Source organism: Rhopalosiphum maidis, chromosome 1, assembly GCF_003676215.2.
Source record: "Rhopalosiphum maidis isolate BTI-1 chromosome 1, ASM367621v3, whole genome shotgun sequence".
Classification (NCBI taxonomy): domain Eukaryota; kingdom Metazoa; phylum Arthropoda; class Insecta; order Hemiptera; family Aphididae; genus Rhopalosiphum; species Rhopalosiphum maidis.
The window spans coordinates 50,126,819-50,154,522 of record NC_040877.1 but is presented as its reverse complement, the minus strand read 5'-3'; the positions used below and the strand labels follow the sequence as shown (position 1 = coordinate 50,154,522).

Below are 27,704 nucleotides of genomic sequence, written 5' to 3'. Positions count from 1 at the left end.
ATGTTAACAAAAGTTTTTTTTTTTATATATTTATGGGTAATATATAGATTGTTATTTTTTTTTATCACAGGTAATACACACAAAGATTTTTTTTATTTTTTTTCTATTGAGTTGTTTTTATAAGTATAAATATATTTTTTTTATTATATTTTATAGCGTATTATACTTATTGATAATTATTTAGATTTTAATATTTTTTGTTACCATAGTGAACCAATGTCACTTATAGGGGACATACTCCTAAGTCCGTCAAAAATTAAAAAAAAAAAAAAATTTTAACGTTTTATTTTTCTTAGAGTCCATAGTAAAAGAAATATGCAAAAAAAAAATTTATTGTGGTAGAAGTGAACTTGGGTCTGAAAGGGTTAATATTACATACCTTTGTGAATGAATTATTATATTTTTTTACTTACATTTCATAAATATAAATTAAAGTAAATGTGTTTAGTATTGAACAGATGAATTTGTTTGACTCAACTTTAATGCAACGATTTGAGATACATTTGTTTGTTTATTTTCATCCAGTAATTATGTACCTATATAATATAATGTTATGGGATGAAAACTATACGAATACAAATAATATTAGACAATACAGTGATAGGTCATGATCGCAATACAATTTCGACACATAGTCTGTGTAAAACAATGTTCTTTAACTCAAATTATCGACGGGCCATATATTTTTTCAAAAAAAGTCCGTGGGCCAAACTTTAAATGTCCTCTTTTTTACTTACGGGCCTATCGATTCCGCCACCTACCAATTTATAATTAATAATCAATTTAATAAATACAATATAATATATATACAAAATAAATTCGATAACAATTTTATCATGTATATTGTATCATTGTATTATTGTATATACATATAGTTAAAAGTTGTGAAATATTATTACTCTTATGATGTAATGATACAAAACTAACATAACTTTTGCTATACACTTTTTATTAATACATTTTGACTCATAGGCACATAAATATTTCACAAAGTTTGTTTTAAAAATGTTTTCATTTTGATAAATAACTAAGTTATTTTTTCGTTCATCACCACGTAAAATTTTGAAATTCATTATTGTGAAGTATAATGATAAGAAGACTAACAATAATAGTGTAGGACAACTACGCTTCTACACGTTAGATTATCATCAATTAGCGAGCAAGTTAGGTTATAATAATACTATTATAACGATAAATTATAATCTATAAAACGATAATTTTTGTTCGGGAAGATTATTTTTTCCCTGGCGGAATCGATATGTTGTTTTTAGACTACCTATACTGAATGAGTCGATACTGACGGAATCGATATGCCTTGTTCTCTAGTATAAAAAGGTCTGGCGGAATCGATAGAACCCTTTTACTTATATACTAAAAACCGAAGACAAAATGAAGGCAAAGATACATACAAGATCCATTTATCTAAAATATTCTAAATGACTTATCTAATATATTATGAAATTAATTTTATTATAATTACAATTACCAAAATTATTTATAAAAATATAAACAAAGTATTTGTTTTTTTCACTTATTATTACTACAAAATTATCATTGAAAAAATATGATGAACATTAACTAAAAAAAAAAAATTAGAATTAAAATCTAAAAATATCTTGATTATTTGCTTATTTTTATTTTTAAGTTGCTCTTGAAACTTAACAGCTTTTATTTTGTATCAAGCTGTTTATATTTGCACAAGAATTTCTTGATGCCTAATGTAAAACAGATTGAAATTTGATTTCGACTTTTCGATTTGTTTAATTTCATGAGAAAAAATAATTGTTCACATACACAAGAACTACTGAACTAAGATAAAGTGTTGGAAAAGTGTTTCTTTGGTTTTGGATAACTGTTTCTTTATCGAGTATAATGGATTTCTGAACGATTAATGTAAAAATAATACATTATGGACGTCAGATAATATTCTATATATTTATGATGCGTAAAAAAAAATTTTACAATTTTTCGTATATTTTTGTTCAAAATGTATTTTTATGTAGTCCGTGGCCGTATATTTGAAACCACTGGTGTAAAATATACTAGAAAACTCAAAAACGTGTAGATATCAATAATATACGGTTCTATTAAAAGTATACTATATATAATATATGAAGTTCATTGAATAAGAACTTTTGCAACGAATTTGCTTGCCGCAACTTTTGAATCTGCCGCCATTTTTTAAATATTTTGTTTGTAGCCCTGTTTTTATCGTTTCTAGTATCTACTATTACTCCGATTTAATTTAAATATTGAATGTAAATATATAAAAATAAATACATTTTGATTGATACATAACTGTGTTATTAATTTTTTTAAAGTTGCGCACTTTATGGGACACTCTATACAAGCAACACAAACTGATGACTATGAATAAGAATCTATCCAGACATATTTTGTTGGTCTAAACCAGTGAAAGAAAAAAAAGAAAAACGTAATGGGATAATAAATTAATTAACCATATCAAAAGACGAACGTGTTTTTCTTTTATCAAATACCGGAACAGCTGCGTCTCTTTTAATAACACATTTGTGGGAATAACAATCACTACGAAACTACGCATTGGTTACGTAGATAAGTATGTAATATAGTAGGTAAGTAAAATATTATGACTTGTGCCGGTAACCAACTTCGTAACACGACACGCGCCGGCCGTGTGTGTAATGTGTGAAACGTTTACCTAGTACCTACGTAGCTCAATCTGGCATTGTAGTGTTCGGGATTAGCAGGCAAATACTGATGTCTGATGGTAGTATGGTACTAGACTAAATAAACTAATTATGTAGGTAAATCGTATGTGAATTTGTGTTTGTACGTAGGAGGTACGGTGTTTGCGTTTACTCTTATAAAGTTATAAATATTATTACAATGTAGAACAAATTGTATAAGTGATATTTGTGTTATTGTGTATTGTGTCTGTGTAGCAGTAATATAAATAATATAATATACAATAAATAATAAAATACGTTTAACAAGTATCCTTATACTGTTCAAGGGCGGATACAGTGGTCCTAAACGGGGGGAGGGGGGCAATTTATTAGCTATCAACTAAAAAAGGTTATCATCTATTTCAAAAAAAAACTTTGTTGGTATATCTGATACTTTCTTTTTGTGAACGAGGGGGCAGTTGCCCCCTTTATATCCACACTTGATACTGCTTATAGCCCTTACAGCATACATTTTAGTAATAAAACAACATTTGTGGGCTGTGGGCCATATATTATATTATATAAGTTAATATATATATATGTATATGTATACAATTTATAGTTATGTAAAAAATGTATAAACAAAAATTAATCAACAAACGTGAAATGCTTTTATGAGTGGTATAACTAATGACAATGTGTTCGAAAACGAATGTTTTCAGATGAAGGTGATGATGCGTAACTACCTACAATAATGTATACTTGTTTTTAATTTTTTATTCGACTATGTTTTTTATTATTATTTTTTCTAAAATACAAATATTATATTATATTCTAAAAATATTAACGGTTAACCGGATCTTCACCGTTTAGTACCTTTAGTTGTACTATAAACACGTTCTCGTTTGTTAGATCAAAATTTAATGTCCGTTTTTGAATAACAAAACAATTTTTGAGACACATAACTATCACATGGTTTAATTAACAACCTATTTTTATTTATAATAATCAAATTTTAAACCCTCACAACTCATTTTTTAATAATCAGTTAAACTTTAAATTATATATAATAATAATACTTTTAATTATATTTAAATGGAATGTCTAGGTGACATTCAATTTAAATCAAATGTGTGGGTTAGTGAGAAACGGTCAATGATAAATTTATGCTGATATATATGCCTATATTCTACTCAAAGCTTAATAGAGCAATATGCCAATTGTATCAACTTGGACAACAACTATTGGAAATTGAAATAGTTTTCTCCTTCACGACAATAAAAATTAAATTAAAATATTTATGTTTACTTTGAGTAAAATATAATAATCAGAAAACTTCTAAAAACTCGTAAAACCATCCTTTCTTACTCTTCAAAATTAAATTTAGCAATATGCATATTATTTTCAGTGCTATCCTAGTTATAATTATGTTTTTCGAAACTTAATAACTATAAATATATTTTAAGACGTGTCAGTGAATATTTAATCTGTTTGGGAATTCATACGACGATTCTTCCTAGGAAAAATGACGTCAGAAATGTATACAAGAAATTGGCCAGCAACGGGTGTCAGTATAACCTATCATCAATAATAAAAATTAACTTTTTTAAATTTTTTTTTTTTTGAGTTTAAAAGAAAACATCTTATGCAAATCAGCAAACCTAGTTTTGAAATTGGAAAGGCATTTCTACCGCCTTAAAATACAAATTAAATGATGTGACTATCAATACGTAATAATGTGATATCATTCCTTACTTCCCAGTGAAAATTAAGATTTTCTGAACATGTACGCCATGCTGTTGAACTACTGTTGAATTTTGGTTTATATTAAATAATATTTTTACATTGTTGAAAATATTACTTTAATGTAATTATGTAGAATTTATAGTTAATAAAGTCTGCGTACGACGCATTACTCGATTGCTCTGCTTATCCGGCGCAATGTATTGGCAATTTGACTACATTAATGTGTAGATTGACTCAATTAAAAATCAATGTCTGAGTGTTTGTAGTTACCTATATATTTTGTCGCTTTGGTGGTCACCAGTCGATCACCTAGCTGTACCAGCCACGTTACAGTTCGTGTATACCTGGTGCGTGTCTAATAGCGTGCGTCGACGCATCATTTTCATTGACGTGCCGGTATCTAACAGGTTTTTTTTAAGTACTTTTTCTGGATCAGCCATCTCCTCCAATATTTATGAGGAATATGTTTTTGTGGTAATAATTAGGTTCTTTTGTACTAATAGACTGATGTAAGTTAGTGTTCTTTTGAGTAATTGGCTTTTGATAATGATTCTAAGATAAGAATATAAAAAATTTATAAAATTATTGTTATTAATTACTATTATTAAATTGTATACATAATTTTTGTTGTACTAATACTTTTCCGGGAATGTTTTACAGGGTATTGACTTTTGATATCTTAATTTTTTATTATATCCATCAGAACTGCCTATTAAATTCTAAAAAATAACAAATAACGTTAAAAATTATTATTAAAAATCATTCCGACCACTACGGAACACGCCAGTGGCGATGGAAAAACATAAACTGTCTTTTTCGTCGCGAGGCGAACCAAAGCCGGCCGGGTCGCATCCATCCGGTGGTCGCCGATTCCGCAGGCTCAAATCTTCTTCATTCGTCCTGTGCCGTTTTGGTCTCCGTCGCTCGTCCGAGAGTCGTCGTCTGTACCGTCGTCTGATGCGCGCATGACATTGCACACTAGCCGCTCGCTGTCAACCATCGCTCCCGCGGCCGAAGCTGTCGGGCCTCGCCTTGCCGTTTAGCGGTCGTCGTTTTGTGCGTACGAGCTTTTTTACAATGAATCGCCATCTCGTAACTCCCCCCCGCCTAGTTTCGTGGCGTCCTGTCGATGTTTTTTTCCTTTTTTGTTATTCTTGTTCAAATTTTCATTTTTGCAAATTCACGCCGTTTTTCTTAACAAAATGTAGTACATTATTGATTGCTCTTACGGCAAGTTTGATTTTTTTTTATTTATATCAATTATATATATTATATATATATATATATATATACCTTGATTTGTTATTAAAATATGAATAAATTGAAAATCATATTTACACAATGAATTACTGTTTTATTTTTTATTTATGAGTATATAAATAAATTATTAAAAATTAACGACTTATAAAATCAGCAAGAGATATTTAAAAGAAGATGCAGCAAACTAGGTTCAACAATTAGTAGTTTTTAGAGAAGATTATAGAAGATTACTACTTGTAAGAATACACCGGGAAGACTGAGAAAAATAAGCAACTAGATATAATTATTCAAAAGTGATACCACAATTTTAAAAATGTTATCGAGGTTAAATAGTAAATATGGATTGGATGTTACATTAGTTGGTAATGAAGGCGGGTTTGCACCAAATATTCTTAATAGCAAAGAATGTTTGCCATAGGCGCAAATAGTGTTTGAAATTTAGGGGGAGGGGGCTGTAACAGGTCTATACTGGATACTTTTTTGATGCATTTAAATTATCAAAAAACCATTAAAAAATACATAAACATATAAGTACATATATTTATTATACCGTTAAACATCAAGTTTACATAATATATTATTTTTACACCTAGATAATTATAATAATTTTATTCTTTTCTCAGTTTTACTAAAAGAATTTAGAATATCTTCAACGTCAACAACAATATATTTTTCTATATTAAGTATACCCAAATTACTAAATCGATTTTGAGCTATAGTAGATCTTTTCATATTAAAAAACCATCACAGAAAATAACGAACTTTATAATTAAACAAAATAACATTTAAACACGGACACACGGTTTAGATAAATATTAAATATAAATTATATTATATAATTCAAATCGTGCATTGAAACTGACTCAGCATAAAAATATATTCTCCAAACTTGGAACGAATGCCAAAATGCATGGAAGAATATTGTACAATCTACGAGTCATAAAATAGTAATCGTTATGTAACATTGTGATGCCGATTGGACGTGTGGTCTATTCCATGATTTTTACCGAAATTTACCGATCGATTATCGTCAGTATTGCAAATTTCCTACTAACTAACCGTAGTTAGCTTGATTACATGTTTATCGATGCACTAATGGAATCATTCGTGTTCAATTGCACGAAAAGTAATTATTCTCTCCAATGTATTATGTAGTTAAATAATTAGTTTTTGGTGGGGGGGGGCTATGGTAATTCTAGTAGGACAAAGCCCCCACCCAGCAACCCTCGATTTGCGCTTACGATGTTTGCGTTTAATTGAAACAGCTATTAAAAACGCTAGATAAATGGGAAAAATCAAAATTGGAATTGACGTTACTGTTTCTGAGTTTTTCGTGTAAAGCAATTTATTTTGTTTAAATTTTTATATAATAACTTTAATTACGTAGATATAATATGATTTATTATATAAATTCCAATAACTTTAATAATAATTGCAGTAATGGAAAGTACAATTTGGATTTCAAAAATGAGTAGGACAGTAAATACAAAATACAAATAATCTCAACGGAAGCTTTAATAAAATTTTACAAAGAAATCAATAAAGAATTTCCAATAGTATCGATTATTGAAGATCCATTTGATAAAGAAGGGAAGAATTGGGAAGCATGGACTAATTTTACTGCATTCACTGACATCCAGGTATATTTATCATTAATAACATTTTTTTAATATTTTTTTTTTATTAATTAATCCGCGGCAACAAAGGCCATTGGATAGTTTTATTAATTTGTAGAGGGGAGGAACGGTAGGTTGAAATACGTTTTTTTGTATGTATGGCAAGGATTTGTCACTAAAATCCCGGATGGGTGACCACCCGACAGCTAGCAACACCAGCCGATAGTACTCTCAGAGCGTTTCCACAGTTGAGTGTACGATCGCACCACACCAAGCCACTTTTTTAATATTATATCATTCTTAGTTTCTGAATAAATGTATTTGTCTGTATTTAAATATTAAAAATAATTATGATTTAATTTAATTTTTGTTTAGTAAAAAATTTGGCAACGCCGCACCCAATTTCACGCGCAATCTTACGCCTTTGAATAGTCAAACTCATGTCCTTTGTTATTCTGGCATTGTGCGCAATCGTATACCTTAAAGGTTAAAAAGGTAAAACGTGCGCAATCGTACTCTGCCACTAAAACCGTTGTAGCGTGCATAAGGGACTGTGGGACATTATTTTTATATCAATAAAATCAAGAATATCCAAAAATTTAACACTCAAGTCCACTAAAAACTACTTTTTTGAAAAAAACTCGTTTTTATGCAAATTTTCGAGGTGAATGATTTGTTTTTGAACTCCGATACTTTACTTGTGTCGTCAGATGAGTTGCAGATATATTTTGCCCGCGTAAAAATCATTAATAATAACGAAGAATATAAATTTTATTTCGAGTTATCGAGAGCAAAACGCTTAATGCCTTTAAGTGTAATGGTAGTTTCAAGGGGATTTCAACGTAGTTCAAGATAACGAAAAATATTGATGTTCGATATAATAAGAATCTACTGTATAATAATAATACATTATGTGTATAACATTACTCGGCTTGTCCGGCAGATTGTACAGATAATTTTATTAAATTTAATATATATTCATAAAGCAACACAATAATGATGATATATATATATAATGTCTAATCGGAGTATTTCAACATACTATCTGCAGCTGATTTAACGCTAGATAAACGGATATTTCTAGTCGAAAGTCTTTCGAATAAGAATATTATATAATAATGATTTGTTTGAAAATTTTAATCGTTTAATGTTTAATAAGTATTTAAAAAATAACTATCGTGTCACATGTAAATCATATTTTAGGAAATTATAATTTATTGCGATTTGCATTTTTCAGACAGCAGACACTAATAGATGGGTATAATAATACGGTAAACGAACACTTTGCTCTATCTACTGTTTAAGTTGTATACCGCAGTCACTTTGTACGGTTACAATGAATTGGTAGAAATCGACCGCGGACACTTGACGCTTGGCGAGACAAGCGCCCGATAGTTGATATGTATAATGCAGCGCTTCTCAACCTGTGGTACGCGGAAAGCTCATAGATGGTACGCGAAGAAAATCTCCCTTTATAAAAAAAATTGGAATGAATCATTATTAACATTAAATATTATTTGGTTTATTTGGTGGTGTGAAAGTCGTTTGTAATCGTAATAAACTAATAACTAATAATAATAATTGTACATATTTAATTTAATTTAATTTTTTTTTGTACATTAAATACTCGATTCCCATCATTTTGCAATTCCTAATAAAATAAAATTCTATACATGTAACATAAACGTATACATTATTAATAACTTATTTATTAAGTAACAAAAATGGTCAGGTGGTACGTACAAATTTTCAAACTGTGTAGGTAGGTAGTACGCGAATATAAAAAGGTTTAAAACCGCTGTACAGCATTCCGAGCACATGTCGATGCCGATGCAAATTAATGTGCCCCGTTTAGTCCGTGACACGATGTCAGTGATGTAAACGTATGCCACTGCAATATTTTGATTTATAATAAATAAATATATATCGTCATCACTGCCACAGTTAGGATATATATAATATACACAGATCTCGTTCAGTACCGTCATGCCACCGGAACTAAACGTCGTCACTGCAACACTCAAAAACATGTTGACCATTGGTTGTGAGTACCCGTAATCCCATATCACACGATATTTGATTTATTTTTATTTTTTTTACTTAATACCATTTGCGATTTCGATCGGCTTCTTTATCGGTCGCCCTATTACCTGCGTCCCCGATTGCGATCGGCCATTCGTCAGCGCTATACGCGTCGTATACCGGCCCGTTTTTATATTATATTATTATGACGTGCGTCCGAGTGTGTCACCACTTCATGGCACCTACTCGGTATTAAACGCTTCAGTATTTTTATCATTAACTTGTCACACAACGGGGTGCCGGAGAACGTGCTTTGGCGATTTATCGCCATACTCCGTAGTGCCTCCTCATTTTCGTACCCCCGACCCCGTATGGCTACAGTGGTCCTATGCGAAGTCTTCTACTGAGAACCACAATTTTACGTACGTCGTCAGTTCGTCAACTACTGTATCGTCGACAGTGACATATTGCAGCTTTGTATAATTACACGCTGTTTACGCCGTTATCGAATAATACCATAATTTACACTTCGGATGTTGCCGATCGGTGTGATATATTAGTCACCACATACACTGATACTACCTTATTATATGTTTATCGTGTGCGTACATCTCCGATTGCTGGTGTAGCACAGGTTGTTGTTCCGTCACCTCCCGCAAACGCAAACCGAATTTAGATACATATTATACTCGTCTAGACGTCTTCACTTTTTGTGTAATTGCAATGTGTCTGCGGTCTCGTATTCACTAAGCTATCATCCAGATAAACCGTTCTGATTTTTTTTGTATTAGCGATTACCATTTGATTTGGATTGATGTTGGCCGCCATCCCCGTTAGTACACGGTCCATCGCCAATAAACGTTCGGAAGTGACTTAGGTAATGTAATCGTATTCCGTTCCTGCTCACTATGTCAATTATTTATCGTGGCTAAGCTTATAATCACCGACCTTGTTCATTTAGACAATTTATTAAATCAGGTTGATTTAACCCAATAACTGGTATCAAACTTATAGGGACGAATATTATTATCCAGAGTATTTATTATAATTTAATTTTTATTTAAATTTTTACACGAATCATAACCATCATCAAATTATGATATTTCACATGGACATGCAATTAGTATTCTGCGTCTTATACATACTAAATAGTACTAACAGTAGGGTTATTCGTTATTCGATTGTCGTAATATGTAATTGATTGTTAACAATTCAGAAATAATTGAAAATTTCGATTAATCAAAGATTTTTATCAACAGTACAGTATTCGGTTGTTGAAACAGTTTAATAAAACTAATCGATTAATTGATATAATTGAACAGCCATACTACTCGTATATAGTATGTGTACAATGTATATTTTAACATACGCGTTTTAATCGAAAATTAAGTTAATTGAGATCTACATGAGTAATATCTTTTAAAGATAAACACATATTTTATCAACAAAAATTATGTTTTTATTATTTTATTAACATCTTTTTATAAGCTTTTTACTTTTTTGAATAAAAACATCATTTTTATTTCACACTCCTAACTTTTGGAGCAGAATATTTTCTAAAATAAAAATTGAAAAAAAATAATCGTTTTATTCCTGTCTTTATACTTAATATTTTTTTTCTATACATATAATCACTTAAAATTCATTCTTTTTACAAACACTGAAAAAAATTAAAATAAACGTACTAATATACGAACAACCTTGTATATATATATATACTTAAATAGTAGATAAATACGTAATTATATAATTAATAAATTATACTTACCATTATGACTATAAGTTAAGCTTATAGTTTATACGCGGTTATTCTTATTAAATTATCTTATTTTTAATCCGTTACAGAATTTGTTTGATAAACCTACCTCAAACAGTATCAAACATTACGCCTTGCCAAAGACTGGTCGCCGTACGAGTTATTCCGTCAGGTAAAATAAATATCTATAAACCGTAATAATTATTTTAAACTCGCTTTTATTGGCGCAATTGGTGTATACTATATTTATGTGTGCTATATCAGTTGTTGTGTTCCTACGATTCGATATTATCACGATAAAATTATAAAACGATATTTACAACAGCCAACTCAACAAAATCGTAACATTCACATAAATTAGTTTTAAAAAAGAAAAAACCACAATACTAGTTAACTTATAATAATTCATAACATTATATATTAGGTAACGTATATTTTTTTATTATAATAGGAATAATGTAGTTCGTATAAAACTATAAACGTATATAAAATAAACAGTAAATACCTATTAATAAAATTCTTGGTAAACATGTTTTGACTTGTAAATACATTACCTATAATTTTATTATAAAAATCTCAATTACAAATGTTGAAAATTATGTCAAGAATATAGTCAAGAGCCGAAACTCAAGAGATCTGTATGTTGTTATGTGTATTATATGTGTGTAATGTGTGATAAATTTATGATATCAAGAATAATTAATTTTTTCTGCACATGAAATAATTTTTAATGTTCAATAATACAACTTACTAATTACACAATATTGGCTTATTTCAATATAATAACATATAATTGTTGTTTAATAATAATTAATAATACTTTGTTAAAGCTAACTAAATTGACTTAGGTGTAAACAATTAATAATATATAATGATCGCTAATAAGATTACGTCGGGTGGTTGGTCTCTTTGCAATAATGAAATGACCAAGTAATAGATATGATGTTTTCATTTTTTATTTTATCGAAGACAAGATTAAACGGAAATCACAAATTATAATTCTGTAATTGAATTTATTCCCTTTTGGCTAAATTAGTACCTCCAATCCGTTTAAAAATGGTATTTTAATTAAGGTAATTAAAATTGGTTCCTATTTAAATTGGTGATATATTTTTCACTACTGGCTAAGTCGGTTCCTGCCTTTTGGAATAAGATCTACGAGCAAGTATACTTTTGCATATTATGTATATTAATTAATAATAAGAATTAAGAATACTTTTATAGTAATAAATTATTTAATCTAATATGATACCAACACTAGTCCATATTATGACATTGTTTTATATTAAGTTATTAAAATTAGTGATCATTTTTCTATACTTCTTACAACAATCATTGATGTGATAACCTACACTTACCTGTGAAATGGTTATGCTGGATATGCTGAATAGCGATTGACGGACGAGTTCTAAATGAGTCGTTGTGACCTTATTAGAATTTACCCGCAGCTTGTTTGATAGTCGTAAGCCAGTGTTTAAAAGGTTAGAAAATGTTACTGTCTAAATATTGAACATGGTTATTATTGATGAATCGTATATTCGTGTGTAATATTAATAGTTTTTAATTTTGCCGGTCCAATATTCTTAAACAATTGAATATCAATTATCTACGAGACTATGAATATTATTTTTGAAATAATTACTGTAGGTATCTATTTAATAATATTTTTAATTAAATAAAATGTTTTTAATTGAACTAAATGTAAATTTTAGATACGCTGCTGGTATAGAAACCAAGTTTTAGTTTTTCTCTTTTTTCACATTTCAAATTTATATATCAAAATTATATGTAGAAACAAATTTTTATAAACGTATGAAAAAATATTATTTAAAAATTTTACATTTAATTATAACAAAATAATCTGTGTATAATTTAAGTTATTTTTATAAATTTCAATACAGTTAAAATATAAATAAATACGTATTTATTATTGTATTAATATCAGCATAATAATATAATATATACCAACACTTTTACAGAATATGTAGGCACACCCAAATTATCAATGTGCCGTGGGTGTGTGTAAAATAAAGTTTAGTACATAAAATACAAATTTGGAACATAGACACCAGTGCACTGTTAATACCTTAATAAATTTACGTAAATCACTTTTATTTGTAATACTGGCTTACTCAATTGCTCCTCGATACGCAGTTTTCTTTTGTATTTATTGATTAATCTTTTAAATACCACTGTTAAATATAATTTTTTGTTATTATTACTTTATCTTATTCAACGAACTTAAAGTTATTAATTTATTTATTGATTTATATCATACATATTAATTATCTACAACATGGTCAACTATAATACATTAGTTATTAGTTTTATGATTTATTATATATCTGTTATGAAAGTAAAATGTGAGTAAATTTTTTTTATTTCATAATATGCTAATATACAGATTAATATTTATGAATAATCATTGCTAACAAGAACTATATATTAAAGAATATAAAAAAATCCTTTTTACAAATTTGTAACTACAAAATAATTTTGTTATGATTATAATTTTAATGGGTTATACAAAAATATCATGAATATACATTTTTGATATTTTATAATTAGTATATGAATTATCTATGTGGTCTATTGTATTTCATTGTTATGCTTTATGAGCCGGCGAAAATGTTTTTTGAAACTCACAGAAAATCATTAATCTAAAAATAATTAAATTAGTTGTTTGTAAAATTGTACTGAAATTGCTAACATAAGCATTTAGTAAATATTTCGGGTTTGTAAAATAATATATTTTTTATTATCTGTTAAATTACATTTTCTGTAACATTTTTCTACACTGTAGTCGATTTTTCATCATACTTAAATTATATTCTAACTACTTATGTGAGATTTGACTAGATTTTATAATAATTTTCATAACTCCACTTTGATACAGCCAATAAGTGTGCATGACAGATTAGTATTGATTTAATTTATTGTATGATTAATATTATTGGGTAAAATTTTTAGTTTAATATTAAAGGTTATATATATATATATATATATATTACTCCTTGGCTGAAAATTTCCATGAGCACGCTTAATTATATGTGCGTTTTGACCTTAACGTACGGGCACGGCGAATAGCTGATGTATATAGATTTCGACGACGGCGAATGCACGTGTAAGTTACTGCGAACAGGACTCTGTAGTCTGCGGACAGCCAACGCATAGGTCCTGATACTGTGTAACCATCGTCCTATTGGCTGTCAGTAATGCTGTCTGTATCCGGTCGCCGTCGATGTCATGCACCTGCACCGGCACCACCGTACCCGGAAACAGCGGCTAAGTCGATACTGCTGACATTTTTATTCCAAGAAACTCAACCCGTACCATCATTGCCATCAATACGTCGTTGCTAACGTAGTCATCACTATTGGGTCCTAGTCGTGGTCCACGTGTTAATCAATAGCCGCTGTATGGTCCGTCACGATGCGATAGCTACTGTGTAGCGTCACGGCAATCCAAACGGCTTCAAGTGTACATCGACACCGTTCTTCTAATGTACTTATGTGTGACCAATAAAATAATAATCATAACGATTATTACGACTGCATATCACACACGTGCGTCGTTACATTCCAAATGTCAATAACAATTGTTAACCGCGTGTCATACTTTATAGTAATCGTTAGTTTATCATATTGATTTAATTTTTGTTGTATATTTGCAGATTTCTCTATCGGTGGTGACAGAACTATTGTGTACGCGAATTGTTGATGTGCATCACGAGGTCATAAAATTGTTTCGGGTGTGTGTTCTAAAAAATAGAAACCGTTGTTAATTTTAAATATGTTATTTTATTTCTATTTATTATAAATTATAATATAAAACATAAATAAATATAGTTTACGTTTTAAATTATGTCTATAGCAAGTATACAATAAAAAAAAATAATACTAACTACTAAAGCATTATACGTATTAAATAGGTATATAGCCAGAGGCGTAGTAACGGTATTGAGAAATGAGCCTACAAAAGTAGTATTTGTATTCTATTATCAAAACAACAAAATTGTCATTATACATGCATTTTAAAATGTTTTCTTATTTATACACATTAGTACACAATGTGTGAATTTCATAATGGAATTATGAAAATGCCTAACTGGGACATTAGTGTTTCATTAATTATTGTTATTAACGCGTACATTACGTGCATTTGTCAATTTTTTCAATTGGTAAAAAGCGTTTTTTTCAAAATTCCCAGGGGAACTAAAGAATTTTCTTTCGCTATTGCCAACATGTTTTCAAGTCTATAACACATTTTTACTCTCTTAAAAATACATAAAATTAGTTTTTCTTCAAACCGCCAACAGGTGTCTATGGTAATTAATGATTAATAAATAATTGATATTGTTTAGTAACTATCTATAGCTAATAACACCTGTATTTAAAGTTAAAATGATCAAATGAATATAAATATAATAGTAATACATTATGTGTATCACATTACTTGTCTTGTCCGGCGCATTGTACAGACAATTTGACTACATTTATGCGCAGAGCAACATTATATTAATGATAATATAATACCTATTATAATGTCTAAACGAAATTTTATTCTATCTTCAAAAAGACATTTATTTTTCATTATACATTTTGAAATATGTATGAATTTGTTTACTTATACACACTACGTGTGAACTTACAATTGAATGATAAATCTAGGATTACGAATGTCAGCAGCTCTGGACCCATGAAAACGTTCAACGACGCAGGACAAATAGACTTAAACGACCTGGTGCCATATAGAGTATCAGACCCACGGTAGGAGGCATTGGTCAGCAGCAATCACAATCAAATTGTTAGTGTGTAATTGGCTTGTGACGGCATTCAGTTGATTTGTATATAGGAATTAGTGCATTACACAACTATAAATAATGACAAAAGAAAAAAAAAATTGTAAACCACGCGACGTCACATAACACGTAGGATGGCGGTATCGAAACCGTACATATATACACTACAAATAGTGGTTCTTAACCGGTGTTCCGTGGCCTTAGTATAAGTGTTCCGCTAAAATTTTAAAATCATTCAGAAAAAATACTAGTATTTATAATCAATGGTATTATTCAATTACCTTTTTTTTGCAAATAAAAGTTTACAATGTTAATATGTTACTAATATAAGTAATAATATAAATAACATAATATATAATAAGTTTCATATAGTTCATTTTTTACTTTTAAATTTAAATACAGGTTATAATTAACATAGGTACAATGTACCTATACAAATAAATATTATTATTATTATAAAATTTAATTATCATTTTTAAATTTTTATACTATCAATTTTCTTCAATATTCATTTAATAACTATTTTGTATAATATAATCAGTTATACGTATCAGTATACGTATATATGGTGACTGATATAGCAACGGCCGGCATCCGAAGTGTAAAACATTACCATCTTGGTAGCGTTAACGTAAATAGCGTGGAATTACACAAAGATACAATATCACTGTTGACGAACCGATGACTTACGTAAAATTGTGGTACGGAAAAGAGGAGGCACTACGGAGTTTGGCGACAAATCACCAGCGTACGTTCTCCGGTACCCAGTCATATGACGAGTTCAGGGGTGTCGCACGATCGTATATAGACGTGTTAGACTCCCTCTGCATGGCAAAAAGCCGAACAACATCTGACTTTTACAATAACACCGCCCGGTGGCGACGGCGACACAGTGGCCAGCGGTACCTGAGTGGACAGCGATGCTGCCTCGATGACACCAATACAGCAGTTATGCAATCGTAACTGATTTACGACAGCTCAACAATTAATTGTTACGCAACAATGCGACCGACTGCTTGATAGAGACGAAACGTCAAATTGCGCGTATACAAAGGTAACAACAAGCGGTAGAGAAGTTGGCCTGCGGTGATGGAACAACCGGCGAAAAAGCCGGATAACAATGATAAAAATATTAAAACCGTATTGAAGTGTTTCACCTGAGTAGGTTGCCGCAAAAGTGGTGGTTTTTTGACGTTTTTCACCTAAAAAAGTAAATATACGTATTTTTAAGATGAAAGTAGTCGGGATTGGTTTAAAAATGTTGTAGATTTCATGAGGCACCGTCGGACTTTCTTTTTAAATAAAAAAATCAAGAAAATCAAAATATTAACCACCTAAGTACAGTAAAAATCAGTTTTTTGAAAAAAACTCGTATGCAAGTTTTCGAGGTGAAGGATTTATTTTTCGACTCTAACATTTACAAGCATCTTATGACGGGTTGTCGAAACTGTTTGCGCGCATAATAACACGATATAATTGAGATTTTTATTTTATATTACAACCGGCCATGGCACCTGTTTTTTTTTGTTGCTATTTTTCATCTTAAAAACTAAATATACGTATTTTTAAGATCGAAGCGTACTATTAATCAGGAACTGGAATTGTACCGAAAAGAATCGGTTTTGGAACCGGAACCCTTTGAATTTTGAGAACTGAAACCTCACCGAAACCCTAATTTAAATTAATTTAAAAACCATAACCTTAGCGGAACTGTTACTTTTTTTATAAAGGTTTTTTACGATTAATTTCGGTTTTTAACAGATTAAATAGTATACTATAGACACCTATAGTATGTGGTGATAGTAAATAAAAAGTTGGTGATATTTTAAAATTTTAAATACCGAGCATTTATACAATAAGTGGTAATTAGTTAATAATACATAACAATTAAAGTATAAACTAGATATAAAAATTAAAAAAAAAACAAAAAGGGTTATTTAAAACGAGGTTATGTTTAATATACATATCATTAATAGTGTTTAGAAATAATTTTACTTATTTAGTCTTTTTCTTTAACTTAAACAATTTATAAGATATCTGGTTGAAAATTAGTATAACATATAATAATTTGAGTGTCAATTCACTACTAATATTTTACAATATTTTTTAAAAAATTGACACAACCAATTTTTTTTTTTACAGAAGTATAAAATCAAAACAGGAAACGTACTTATCATTTAACAGGAACATTATAAAAAGAACAGAAAAGAAACCGAAACCGAAATTTAAAAACCGAAAAGAAACCGGAACTGAAATAGACACACGCTCCCCGTATTGGACAGGGACGACGGGTGTTAACGGCGATGGGCTCGAGAGTTCACTGTCGCATCGTCTACTGACGAGTGATGACTATGTCGATCGAGGACAGACGGCGGTGATCACGTGGATGGATGACATATATACAATGTGAGCTTTAACGAAAAATGTCGCAAATATTCACGAACAAACTCATCTCGAGCTCAACGAGTTTAAGCACTGCAACAACTGTAGCCACGACCACTGCCGAGGAAGCATCTTCACTAACGGCTGAAAAAACAGCTGCGTCGCGTTCCGTCGTCGTCCAAACTCAACGGGTAAAGATCTATCCGCTTCTTCGTAGTCGACAAGCCGGCTTTAGAGCGGAAACCAAATACATTTGCGCCGGAAATACCAGACTATCCGGAATACAGGCAGCGATTGGAATTGCAGCGACTACGATTGCGCTGTTCTACGCGCCTCTGTCTAGTTCGAAAATTTTTTTCAGCTCGATTACCTGTCTCGTCGATGTATACCGTTTACCGTCTGGATCCTGTTCCTCCCGCGACAGCGTGTTTAAATTTACCGTATAAATGAATTATAGGTCACATCGCGGTTGAAATTAGTGACGGTTCGGACAGTTTTTCTATACCAAGTTTAGTACCAGGTGCTTATAAGACATGTGATAAATGATGCGTGTACGTGTCTTAACATTTTTAAATTTATTATTCGTACACATTTAATTAAAAACAAAATACAAATAATAATAATTTAATAGCATTATATTTAATTTATTTTAAATTTATCTATAGATATCGATACAACAGATTTGTTATCTACGTGGATGCGGATTAAACACTCCGCTTTACGTTTGTGCTGCTGTTTGCGTTGAGACGGCGTCCGCAAACACCACCCCTCTCCCATCACCGAAGACGTCGACAGGTCGATGGCAACGAAATCAGGTAAAGGGGCGGTGGTATGTGGTATGCGGGTGTCGCAGGCGTCGCGAGTTCGGTCGTCTATGCGGTTGATCACTACGACGGTTTGGCGGGCGCCCGGCAGTTTTCGGTTAGTGTGCGGAACGATGGTGAACGTTGACGACGACGAACGGCTAGCGGTACCGACGTGGGTAACGGTCCCGCCCCGGTGGTACACCTTGTATGCATCAGACGGCAGCGGAGACTTTTTGGCACGAGGTGAGTGATGACGATACATTGTTTTGAGCTAGAAACACGGACGTCAGCTGTGCCGGACCCGTGGAAATCGTGCGTTTCACAGGGTCCGGCGGCGCGCGACGGACTACGGGACACGCCAGTGGCGAGGGGGAGAGCGTAACTGTTATTTTCGTCGCGAGGCGAGCCGAAGCCGGCCGGGTCGCATCCATCCGGTGGTCGCCGATTCCGCAGGCTCAAATCTTCTTCACTCGCCCCGTGCTGTTTTGGTCTACATCGCTCGTCGAAGAGTCGTTGTCTGTATCGCCGCCTGACGCGCGCATGACATCGCGTACTAGCCGCTCGCCGTCAACCATCGCTCCCGCGGCCGAAGCTGTCGGGCTTCGCCTGGCCGTCTAGCGGTCGTCGTATTGTGCGTACGAGCTTTTTTACATCGAATCGCCATCTCGTATCTTCCCCCCCCCCGCCTATTTTCGTGGCGTCCTGTCGATATTTTTTTTCCTTTTTTGCTTATTATTGTTATTGTTTTCTTGTTATTCTTGTTCAAATTTTCATTTTTATTTCATTTATAAAATCCAGGAAAGGTACACTTTTCTCAATCAATCTTGCATAATTCGAATATTAATATGATCATTATATAATAAAACAAAATTCATTATATTTTCATATTCACAATTTTAATCGATAACAAAAACAATAAGATAAAGATTTGTGTTAATATTTGTAAAAAATATTAGTTTTTAGATTATATATATATTGATAATAATCTATGTATATTTATTGAATTTTTGCTTTCTATATGTGTGCATATTATAATTGATTAATTGACCTTGTCAGTTGATATATAACACTGCAATCATGTATATTAAAGTAATATAATATATTATATTGTGTTATAGTGACAATACTTAGATGTTGGCAGAATTAATTAACTTTTTTTATAATATTGTAATGGATAAAACGAAATATTGGTCCATTCCCTGTAAATAAAAAAAAAAATACATAAATTATAATCATTAAAATATAAAATAGGTACCTATGTTAGTCACTTAAAAAATGAATACCAACATACTAATTATAGGATTATTAATTTATTTTTTAAATCTAGCTATTTTTTTAATAAATTAATTTTAATAAAAACTATAATTTGAATTTTTACTTAAAATTGTAAAAGTATTATCAGCTATTATACATTTATATATTATTTGATGGGTTAATATTATGGGTCTTTTAATTTATGTAGGTAAATTATTTTATTTCACAGAATATTTTAGATATATCAACTATAACTGTAAATCAATTATTTATTATATTAATTTTAGTATTGAACTTTTTGTATTTGTTAATTTTGATATAAGGGTGTATAAAACTATAAGATAATATATAAAAACTTAAAATTAGATTTAAATTTAAAATTTTGAATCTATCGAATTACAGTAAGCTTAAAATAGGAACAGGGAACTTGACTCGAATATGTGCACTGAGTGATTGGTTATAAGGTTGGTGGATGATGAATGTAAATAAGTATGATAAACTTACTCAGTTTTGAATGGTTTATTAAGCGGTAGGTAAATAATTCTTGTCTAACCTAATTTAAAATATAAAAAAGATATAATATCATAAAATAGTTAACAATTTGTATAACTATACAATAGAATATACACACCCCTGTAGAGCTAGACTCACCAGAGTCTGTGTCGTCAACATTGACGTTAAATATGCATTCCACTGCATTACACTAACTAGCTGACTTAAGAGTTAAGGATGGTACACAATTCACTTGAACTGGTCTAAACGAATTAAAAATATAAAAACAATTTACATAAATATCATAAAATAATTATAGAACGAAACGAAAATGTATGATCCTAACTTATTAATACTTTATTTATTTTGTAGTGATATTATTGAAGTATTTAATAGTATGAAATAATTATTTAAAATCGTCATTATATAATAATGACATACCTCGCGAATTGGCAAATTCATATCATTTATGAACAATTTAAATAAAAGCAGTGCAATACGTGACTTCGAGGAACAATACAAGCTAAATTAATAGGCTTAAGTAAAAATGTCTGTATTTAACATTTATTTTCCTGTTTCATATAAAAATGACTTACTCCGAGTGTATTGAGTTACGAAAATCTATACAATATATATTTTAAATAAACATACTTAGGTATAAATATAAATAAAATATAAAAATTATACAGTTACGCACAATGTTAATTGTATCATCATCCATGTTAAGATTCATTATGATGCCGATATCATCACCTCAGATGACTCTTCATTATTCCAACGATATGCATAAAGAACCATTGGACCATAATTCCAAGCGATCACATTTTCCAAGTATTCAGCATACTATACGGTTAAATAATGTGTAAATTATTTTGTGATTTTGTTAAAAATTATATATTGAAGATTAGGGAAAAAAATCATATTTATAAACTATAATGAGAAATGAATAACCAAGTTAGTACTAACTAGCAGCGTACTTATCGATCACTATGACTGAATCATAACCGATGTCGCGATTATCGTCATTGTCCTGCAAAATGTCTATAGCATAGAAAAAAATAATTAATATTATTAATAAATTATTATTATAAACGTTTACATGTAAATTATACTTACCTTCGACAACAAGGATTTTAACTTTTTTTGGATGTGGTTTTCATCATCATCATCTTCAATTACTGTGTGCTTAGTGCTTACGCTTATTCTCCATTGCAGAGGTAAAATGTAGGCACTAACTAAAAAAATTATTTGAAATCGATTTTATGTACACATGAAATCATGCTAATCTGCAGAGTCTATCAGCCATCCACAAAATAAATAATTATGATATTATTAATTTTATTAAACATTGCATTGTATGTTATTAATTTTTTATTATTATTTTATTTATATACACATACTAATGTATAATACGGTTATTAGCAACAAATATTGTCATTAGATTAAGTTATATATAATATCAATCTATTAAAAATTGTTTTAAACAATTTTGGAAATCAAGTTTTTATTATCTAATAATAAATATGAATTATGAATTATTAAAACATATATCCAAGGTTAGGTTAGCTAATTATATCAAATTAACGTCGGCGGCATGCTATAGTGTTTGTTCTTATAGTACATGCGATTTCTATAGATCACAATAACTTAAAATACATGCAAATATTAAATTTTTGGTTTTACAAAGCTTTACTGTTCTCAAATGATCTTAATTTGAAATTTTCATTATTATTTTTCTGATAGCGCATCTCATTTTTTAATTTCAAACACAAAACATAACTACAAGTTAACAAATATACTCGTAATTATGTTTCTATTATGAAAGGAGCACGTACAATTTATAATTTTCTCGTCACTAAATCTGATACAACTACTAGCTCAACAATTTCAGATTCTTAGCAGAATGATGAATGTTTTTTGTGACAATATTTGCATTATTACGTTGTGTACGAGATACCTACTTATTATAAACAATTGCTGGTTGAATCAGTACAAAAACAAGTATTTTTATTTTTTTAAGTAATATAGCTAATTTATCTTCTTTGGTGTAAAAAAATTTGTATATTTTAATTATCCTGCTCTTTAACAATTTTAGAAAAGAGTGAGGAATCTAAATAGTGGCCACCGATTAGAAGGTTAAAAAGCACGATAATATCATCTTCTTTTTGAAATTTTGTATTATGAAATGATAAAATTGTATTTTCAATATGTTTAATCATTTTTAATATGTATTTTTGTTTTATTTTTTTGATAACGAAATATATGTGTTGGATCATTCATTGCCCGTGGAAGAAAATTTTTCCATAAAGCTGATGGAAAATGTGTTGACTATGTTTCAATTCAGAGGTTGTGTGGTAGCAGAAAAAGAAGCTCAACTGAAAAATCAACTGTCGAAAGGATCTATTTGTTTCATATTATAATTTTTACTATAAACTATAATATTCTTGTTTGAATTTTATATCTGAAAAAATAATGAATATTATTATACTCTATTATTTAATATTTTCATATTATTATTTATTACTATTTTATCAATATTGAACTTTTATTCAGCTCTAAAAAAGGTGTCCTAATAAATAATTATAATAAAAAGGTATAAATCAAATTTTAAAGATATAATACGTTTTAAATAGAAAACTATTCTAAACGGAGACGGTCTATTAGCATACATACGTTTATAAAAATATTGTGAATATACATTTTTTAATATTTTTAATGAATAAATTAACAACTTATTAAGAAATTATTAATTCAATCTTCAAGGATTTTGACCCATTTATCAATTTTTGCTATTAAAAAATACTAATAGAGCACGCAAATATAATTGTCTATAAAGAGCTCAAAATTAATTACAATTATTTGAAAATTATAATATTTATAAAAAATGATAATATAAATAATACTTAGCAAACATTTTAAATTTTACGGCTATTCATTTTTGAATCTTAAGAAAATAAAAAAAAATCACTTTTGTTGAAAACTGGTTAGCGTAAAAGATTAAGAACATTGTGATTTTAGAGGAATTGTAGCCTATGGTTAATAAAATCCAAGTGTGTACAATCACATGTAAACATGTGTATTTTAATATAAGACGTAAATACGTAACCAATGATTCAGTTAGATATTCCTTACTCTCTTTATATGATTTTCCAACACTAAAACAAGTAGCTGAAAAAAAATAAGAAACATAACTTTTCCTTATTCATTTTCAGGAATAAGATTTAAGCAAGCAATTGTAGACAATATACTATATTTATTTATTTTGCTAACACTATCTTAAATTGTGAGTTAATATGGTTATTTTGATTTATTCAGTTGGTACTACTGTGGAATTTCTTTTCCTAATAATCATTTTATATTCTTATCGTTTTTCGGACAAGTGCTTATCACACAACATCAACGTGCTTTTGTTTTGATTTTTCTAATTTTTCGTTTTTCTGTTTATTTTAATTAAATGTTTATTTATATTCATGTATAATGGCACGCAAGTTTAAAAGTAAAAAACAAAAAAAAGTAAAAGACGTATTTGAACAAATTTCCAAACGAAATGAAGAGTAAGTCAGACATAGTAATTTAATTTAAATTTCTTATTTAATCAACAACTATAATAATATACGTACCTACCCGTTTCTTTAAATTTTCTATGAAAAATTGTAAAAATGCTGAATATATTTCAATAACTTATAACATTTAAAAATCATTAATAATCTATTCACAGTAACATTAGTATTTACTGACTTACTATAGTTCTATCAGACATCTGTGCTGCAACTTTGGCACTGCAGGCCTAGGTGCAGGTTACATTTTATATGTATTAATATTATTTAGTGTCGAAGTCTTGGAGCCCCTCTCATGAAATGATGAGGTCTCAACTCCACCGCTAGTTGTGACATTGAGTGCTATTGGCTATAATTATATTATGGACTAATGACAATGTATTAATGCACTGTGGACATACTTTATAAATATTATCTATACATTATTAGATTTACTTATTAGTTGTCATATTAATATGAAATTCAAAATGTATTGCCTACTACTTACTAGATCTTATAAAAAATGAACAATTAGTGTTGAATCATTAGGTGACATTTTCTTAATATGTATTGTTCTTCAATGTTTTACATACATAGTATAATAATAATAATCATTGATTTCATAAACAATTTTTTCAATCATTTTTAAAACATTCAAAGATTACTTAAATACTTCCTTAAAATATATTTTTTTGTTATAAAATTAATAATCAAATATACCTAAGCTAACATAGTGACATTTAATAAATCTGATCAGAATGTATGAATTACTAAATTTAAAATTATTTCACTTCTGCTCAAGCTTTATTTTTGATTACACACTTTATAACTATTATGATTTGGTATAAACTAACAATTTTTTACTGAATACAGGTTAAAAGGAAAAACTAATGAGCCTCCCAAAGATCCTAAACGTCAAGATGTGCCTCGGAGCTTACGTGAATTTATGCAACTAAAAAAATTAGCTAAACGTGGTCTTAAAAATAAAAGTCAACCATACATTGATATAGGAAATAGATTAACAAAAAATAATCAAAAATGTGCATTTGAGCTAGAAGAAAAACCTGAACAAACACATGTTATTCGAGATAGTGGAGTTGTTGTTACTGAAGCCACAGCTGTTCAGACTGCAAAAGAAAAATTAGTACAAGCTAAACGAAAAAGACAATTAAAAACTAAACTAAAAAGGGATAAAAAAAAAGAGAAAAAAAAACAAAAACTTGACGAAGAAACACAAAGTAAAGAAGAACATGCAATTGAATATGTTAAAGACAATATTGAATTTGGAGAAACTGTACATTGTCCTCCAAATTTGACTGTAAAACCTAGAAAAGCAGTTATTAATGATTTTGAGAATAGAGTAAGTAAAAAATTATAATCTGTTATTTTTCATGTTTATTATTGGACTTACTTATTGATTATTAATTATATTTATTTTTAGCCTGGTCGAAAAGATGACTTGTTCTTGAAATCCATGTTAACAGATACTGGCAACTCTGTAAAAGCAAAGAAAATAAATGATGTAATTTTAAAAAAACCTAGTAAAAGTGCAATCCAACGAAAAGCATTTACTGGCAAACGTAAAGCATTGTCTTTATCTGATCGTAGGATAATAGAAAGAGAAAGAGATTCAGCTGTGTTAGCATACAGACAGTTAAAAAAAAATGTAACCAATAAAACTGAATAAAGTTAGTAATATTTATATTAAAAAAAGTTTATTTTATTTATTTTAGATAGTTTATTACAATAAAATTATTTGATGAATTAAAATTTAATTTAATTTTTGAAACATGAATGCGTTTTTAATCTGTTTTTATAAAGAATAAAGAGACATCAAAAATATATTATAAACTGATTATTTTGCTATAATAAATGTTTTTCTTATGTTTCAAAATAATCAAGGTTCATATTATTTTAATTGGTGAAAGTTTATTTTCAAATGCATTTTTTATCTATAAGATGAAAATATTTATACTTGATACCTATTATAATGTATATAAAAAATTTTTTTAACCATTTTTATTACACCAAAATGAATATAGTAATATTATAGCTACCCACTAAATTTGAGTGCTGATTTAGTATTATACATATATAACTAGTAACTACATTACTGCACGTCTGCACTAAATAATTTATAATGGTAGAAAAAGCTCACATGTTCATAATATATATATGTTGGATGTTTGCATGTTATTCAATAAAAATATATGATGTCATTAATTTAATTAATAACTGTTGTAGGATGTTGATATTACAGAACAATTAGTTGGGATGTATACTTCTACAAAAATTAACTACACAACTCGGCCAACGCATACGTCCATAATTTAAATTATAATGGAAAATGCAGTCATAATATAAATTTAACTTGTACCATAAATCTTAATAAATTAGCTATTCTGCGCTAACTAATAATAAATAGTAAACACTAAGCAATATGTTTATGTTTAAATCAATTAATTCAATTCAAAAGGAAGTGATGAAAATATATTATTAGTCATACAGTAAAAGCAAGCATAATTATATAAGATATTTGTCTCATCATTTAATATTACTGAACTATTATATTATGAAGGCATATTTAAACTAAAAATCTGTATATAGATAGTACACTTACTACACTTATTTCATATGACCTACATCATGGGTCACCAAATGGTGGCCCGCGAGCCGTTTATGGTCCACAGACAAGGAATAAATAACACATATTATGACAAATTATATGTGTTATTATTGTAAATTATTATTTTTGTTAAATATTATTGGTTTTTAAATATTGTAAATATGTACTTAAAATTTTGATGGCCCGTAAGAAATTTTCAGATTACTAATGTTGCCCTTAAAAAATATAAATTGGTGACCCCTGACCTACATGATTTATGAGCTTATAGATTAATTAGCATCAAATCGTAGAAAATAAGTAACTGATAATTATAAAAAAAAATAGTACTTACTGACAAGGATATTTTATAAATTGGATATTTAGTTTTTGGCGTTTTGGTTATCTATGTATAGTGTTTACTGTTTACTGGCTATATATAATGTATATGGTACATGGTATACCTATAAAACTACACGTTATGTTACATATATTATATAAGTTAAATTCTCTTGCGGGCAACGACACTCGTGGCGGACTATCACAACATTGAACATCTCAAGCAACATAATGATTACTTGAGCTTTTGGTTTTAAACATCATGTAATTATAACTTAAGTCAAAAAAACTAGAAAGGAATACATATACGTAAGTTAAAGTTATTTTTGAAAAAAAAAATAGTTTTATATAGGTATATCCGTGATAGGATCGTGTATATTTTTTGAACTATTTATGCAAAATAGTACTTTTCTAGATGTAATTTTATTTGATGGATTGAACAAA

At 29.2% G+C, this 27,704-nt stretch overlaps 1 protein-coding gene across 2 annotated transcripts; it reads left to right on the top strand.

The window, feature by feature from the left end:
- The first annotated feature begins 24,179 nt into the window (after positions 1-24,179).
- Positions 24,180-26,687, top strand: LOC113549022 (coiled-coil domain-containing protein 137). 2 transcript variants are annotated; one of them, XM_026950164.1, is made up of 4 exons: positions 24,180-24,337; positions 25,193-25,679; positions 25,761-26,007; positions 26,564-26,687. In XM_026950164.1, exons 1-3 carry the CDS (start codon positions 24,261-24,263, stop codon positions 26,004-26,006), a joined length of 810 nt encoding a protein of 269 aa, XP_026805965.1. In that variant the 5' UTR covers positions 24,180-24,260; the 3' UTR covers position 26,007; positions 26,564-26,687. The 2 variants fall into 2 exon arrangements, with proteins under 2 accessions (XP_026805965.1, XP_026805966.1); XM_026950165.1 differs by lacking the exon at positions 26,564-26,687 and having other exon boundaries at positions 25,761-26,032.
- The last annotated feature ends 1,017 nt before the right edge of the window (positions 26,688-27,704 follow it).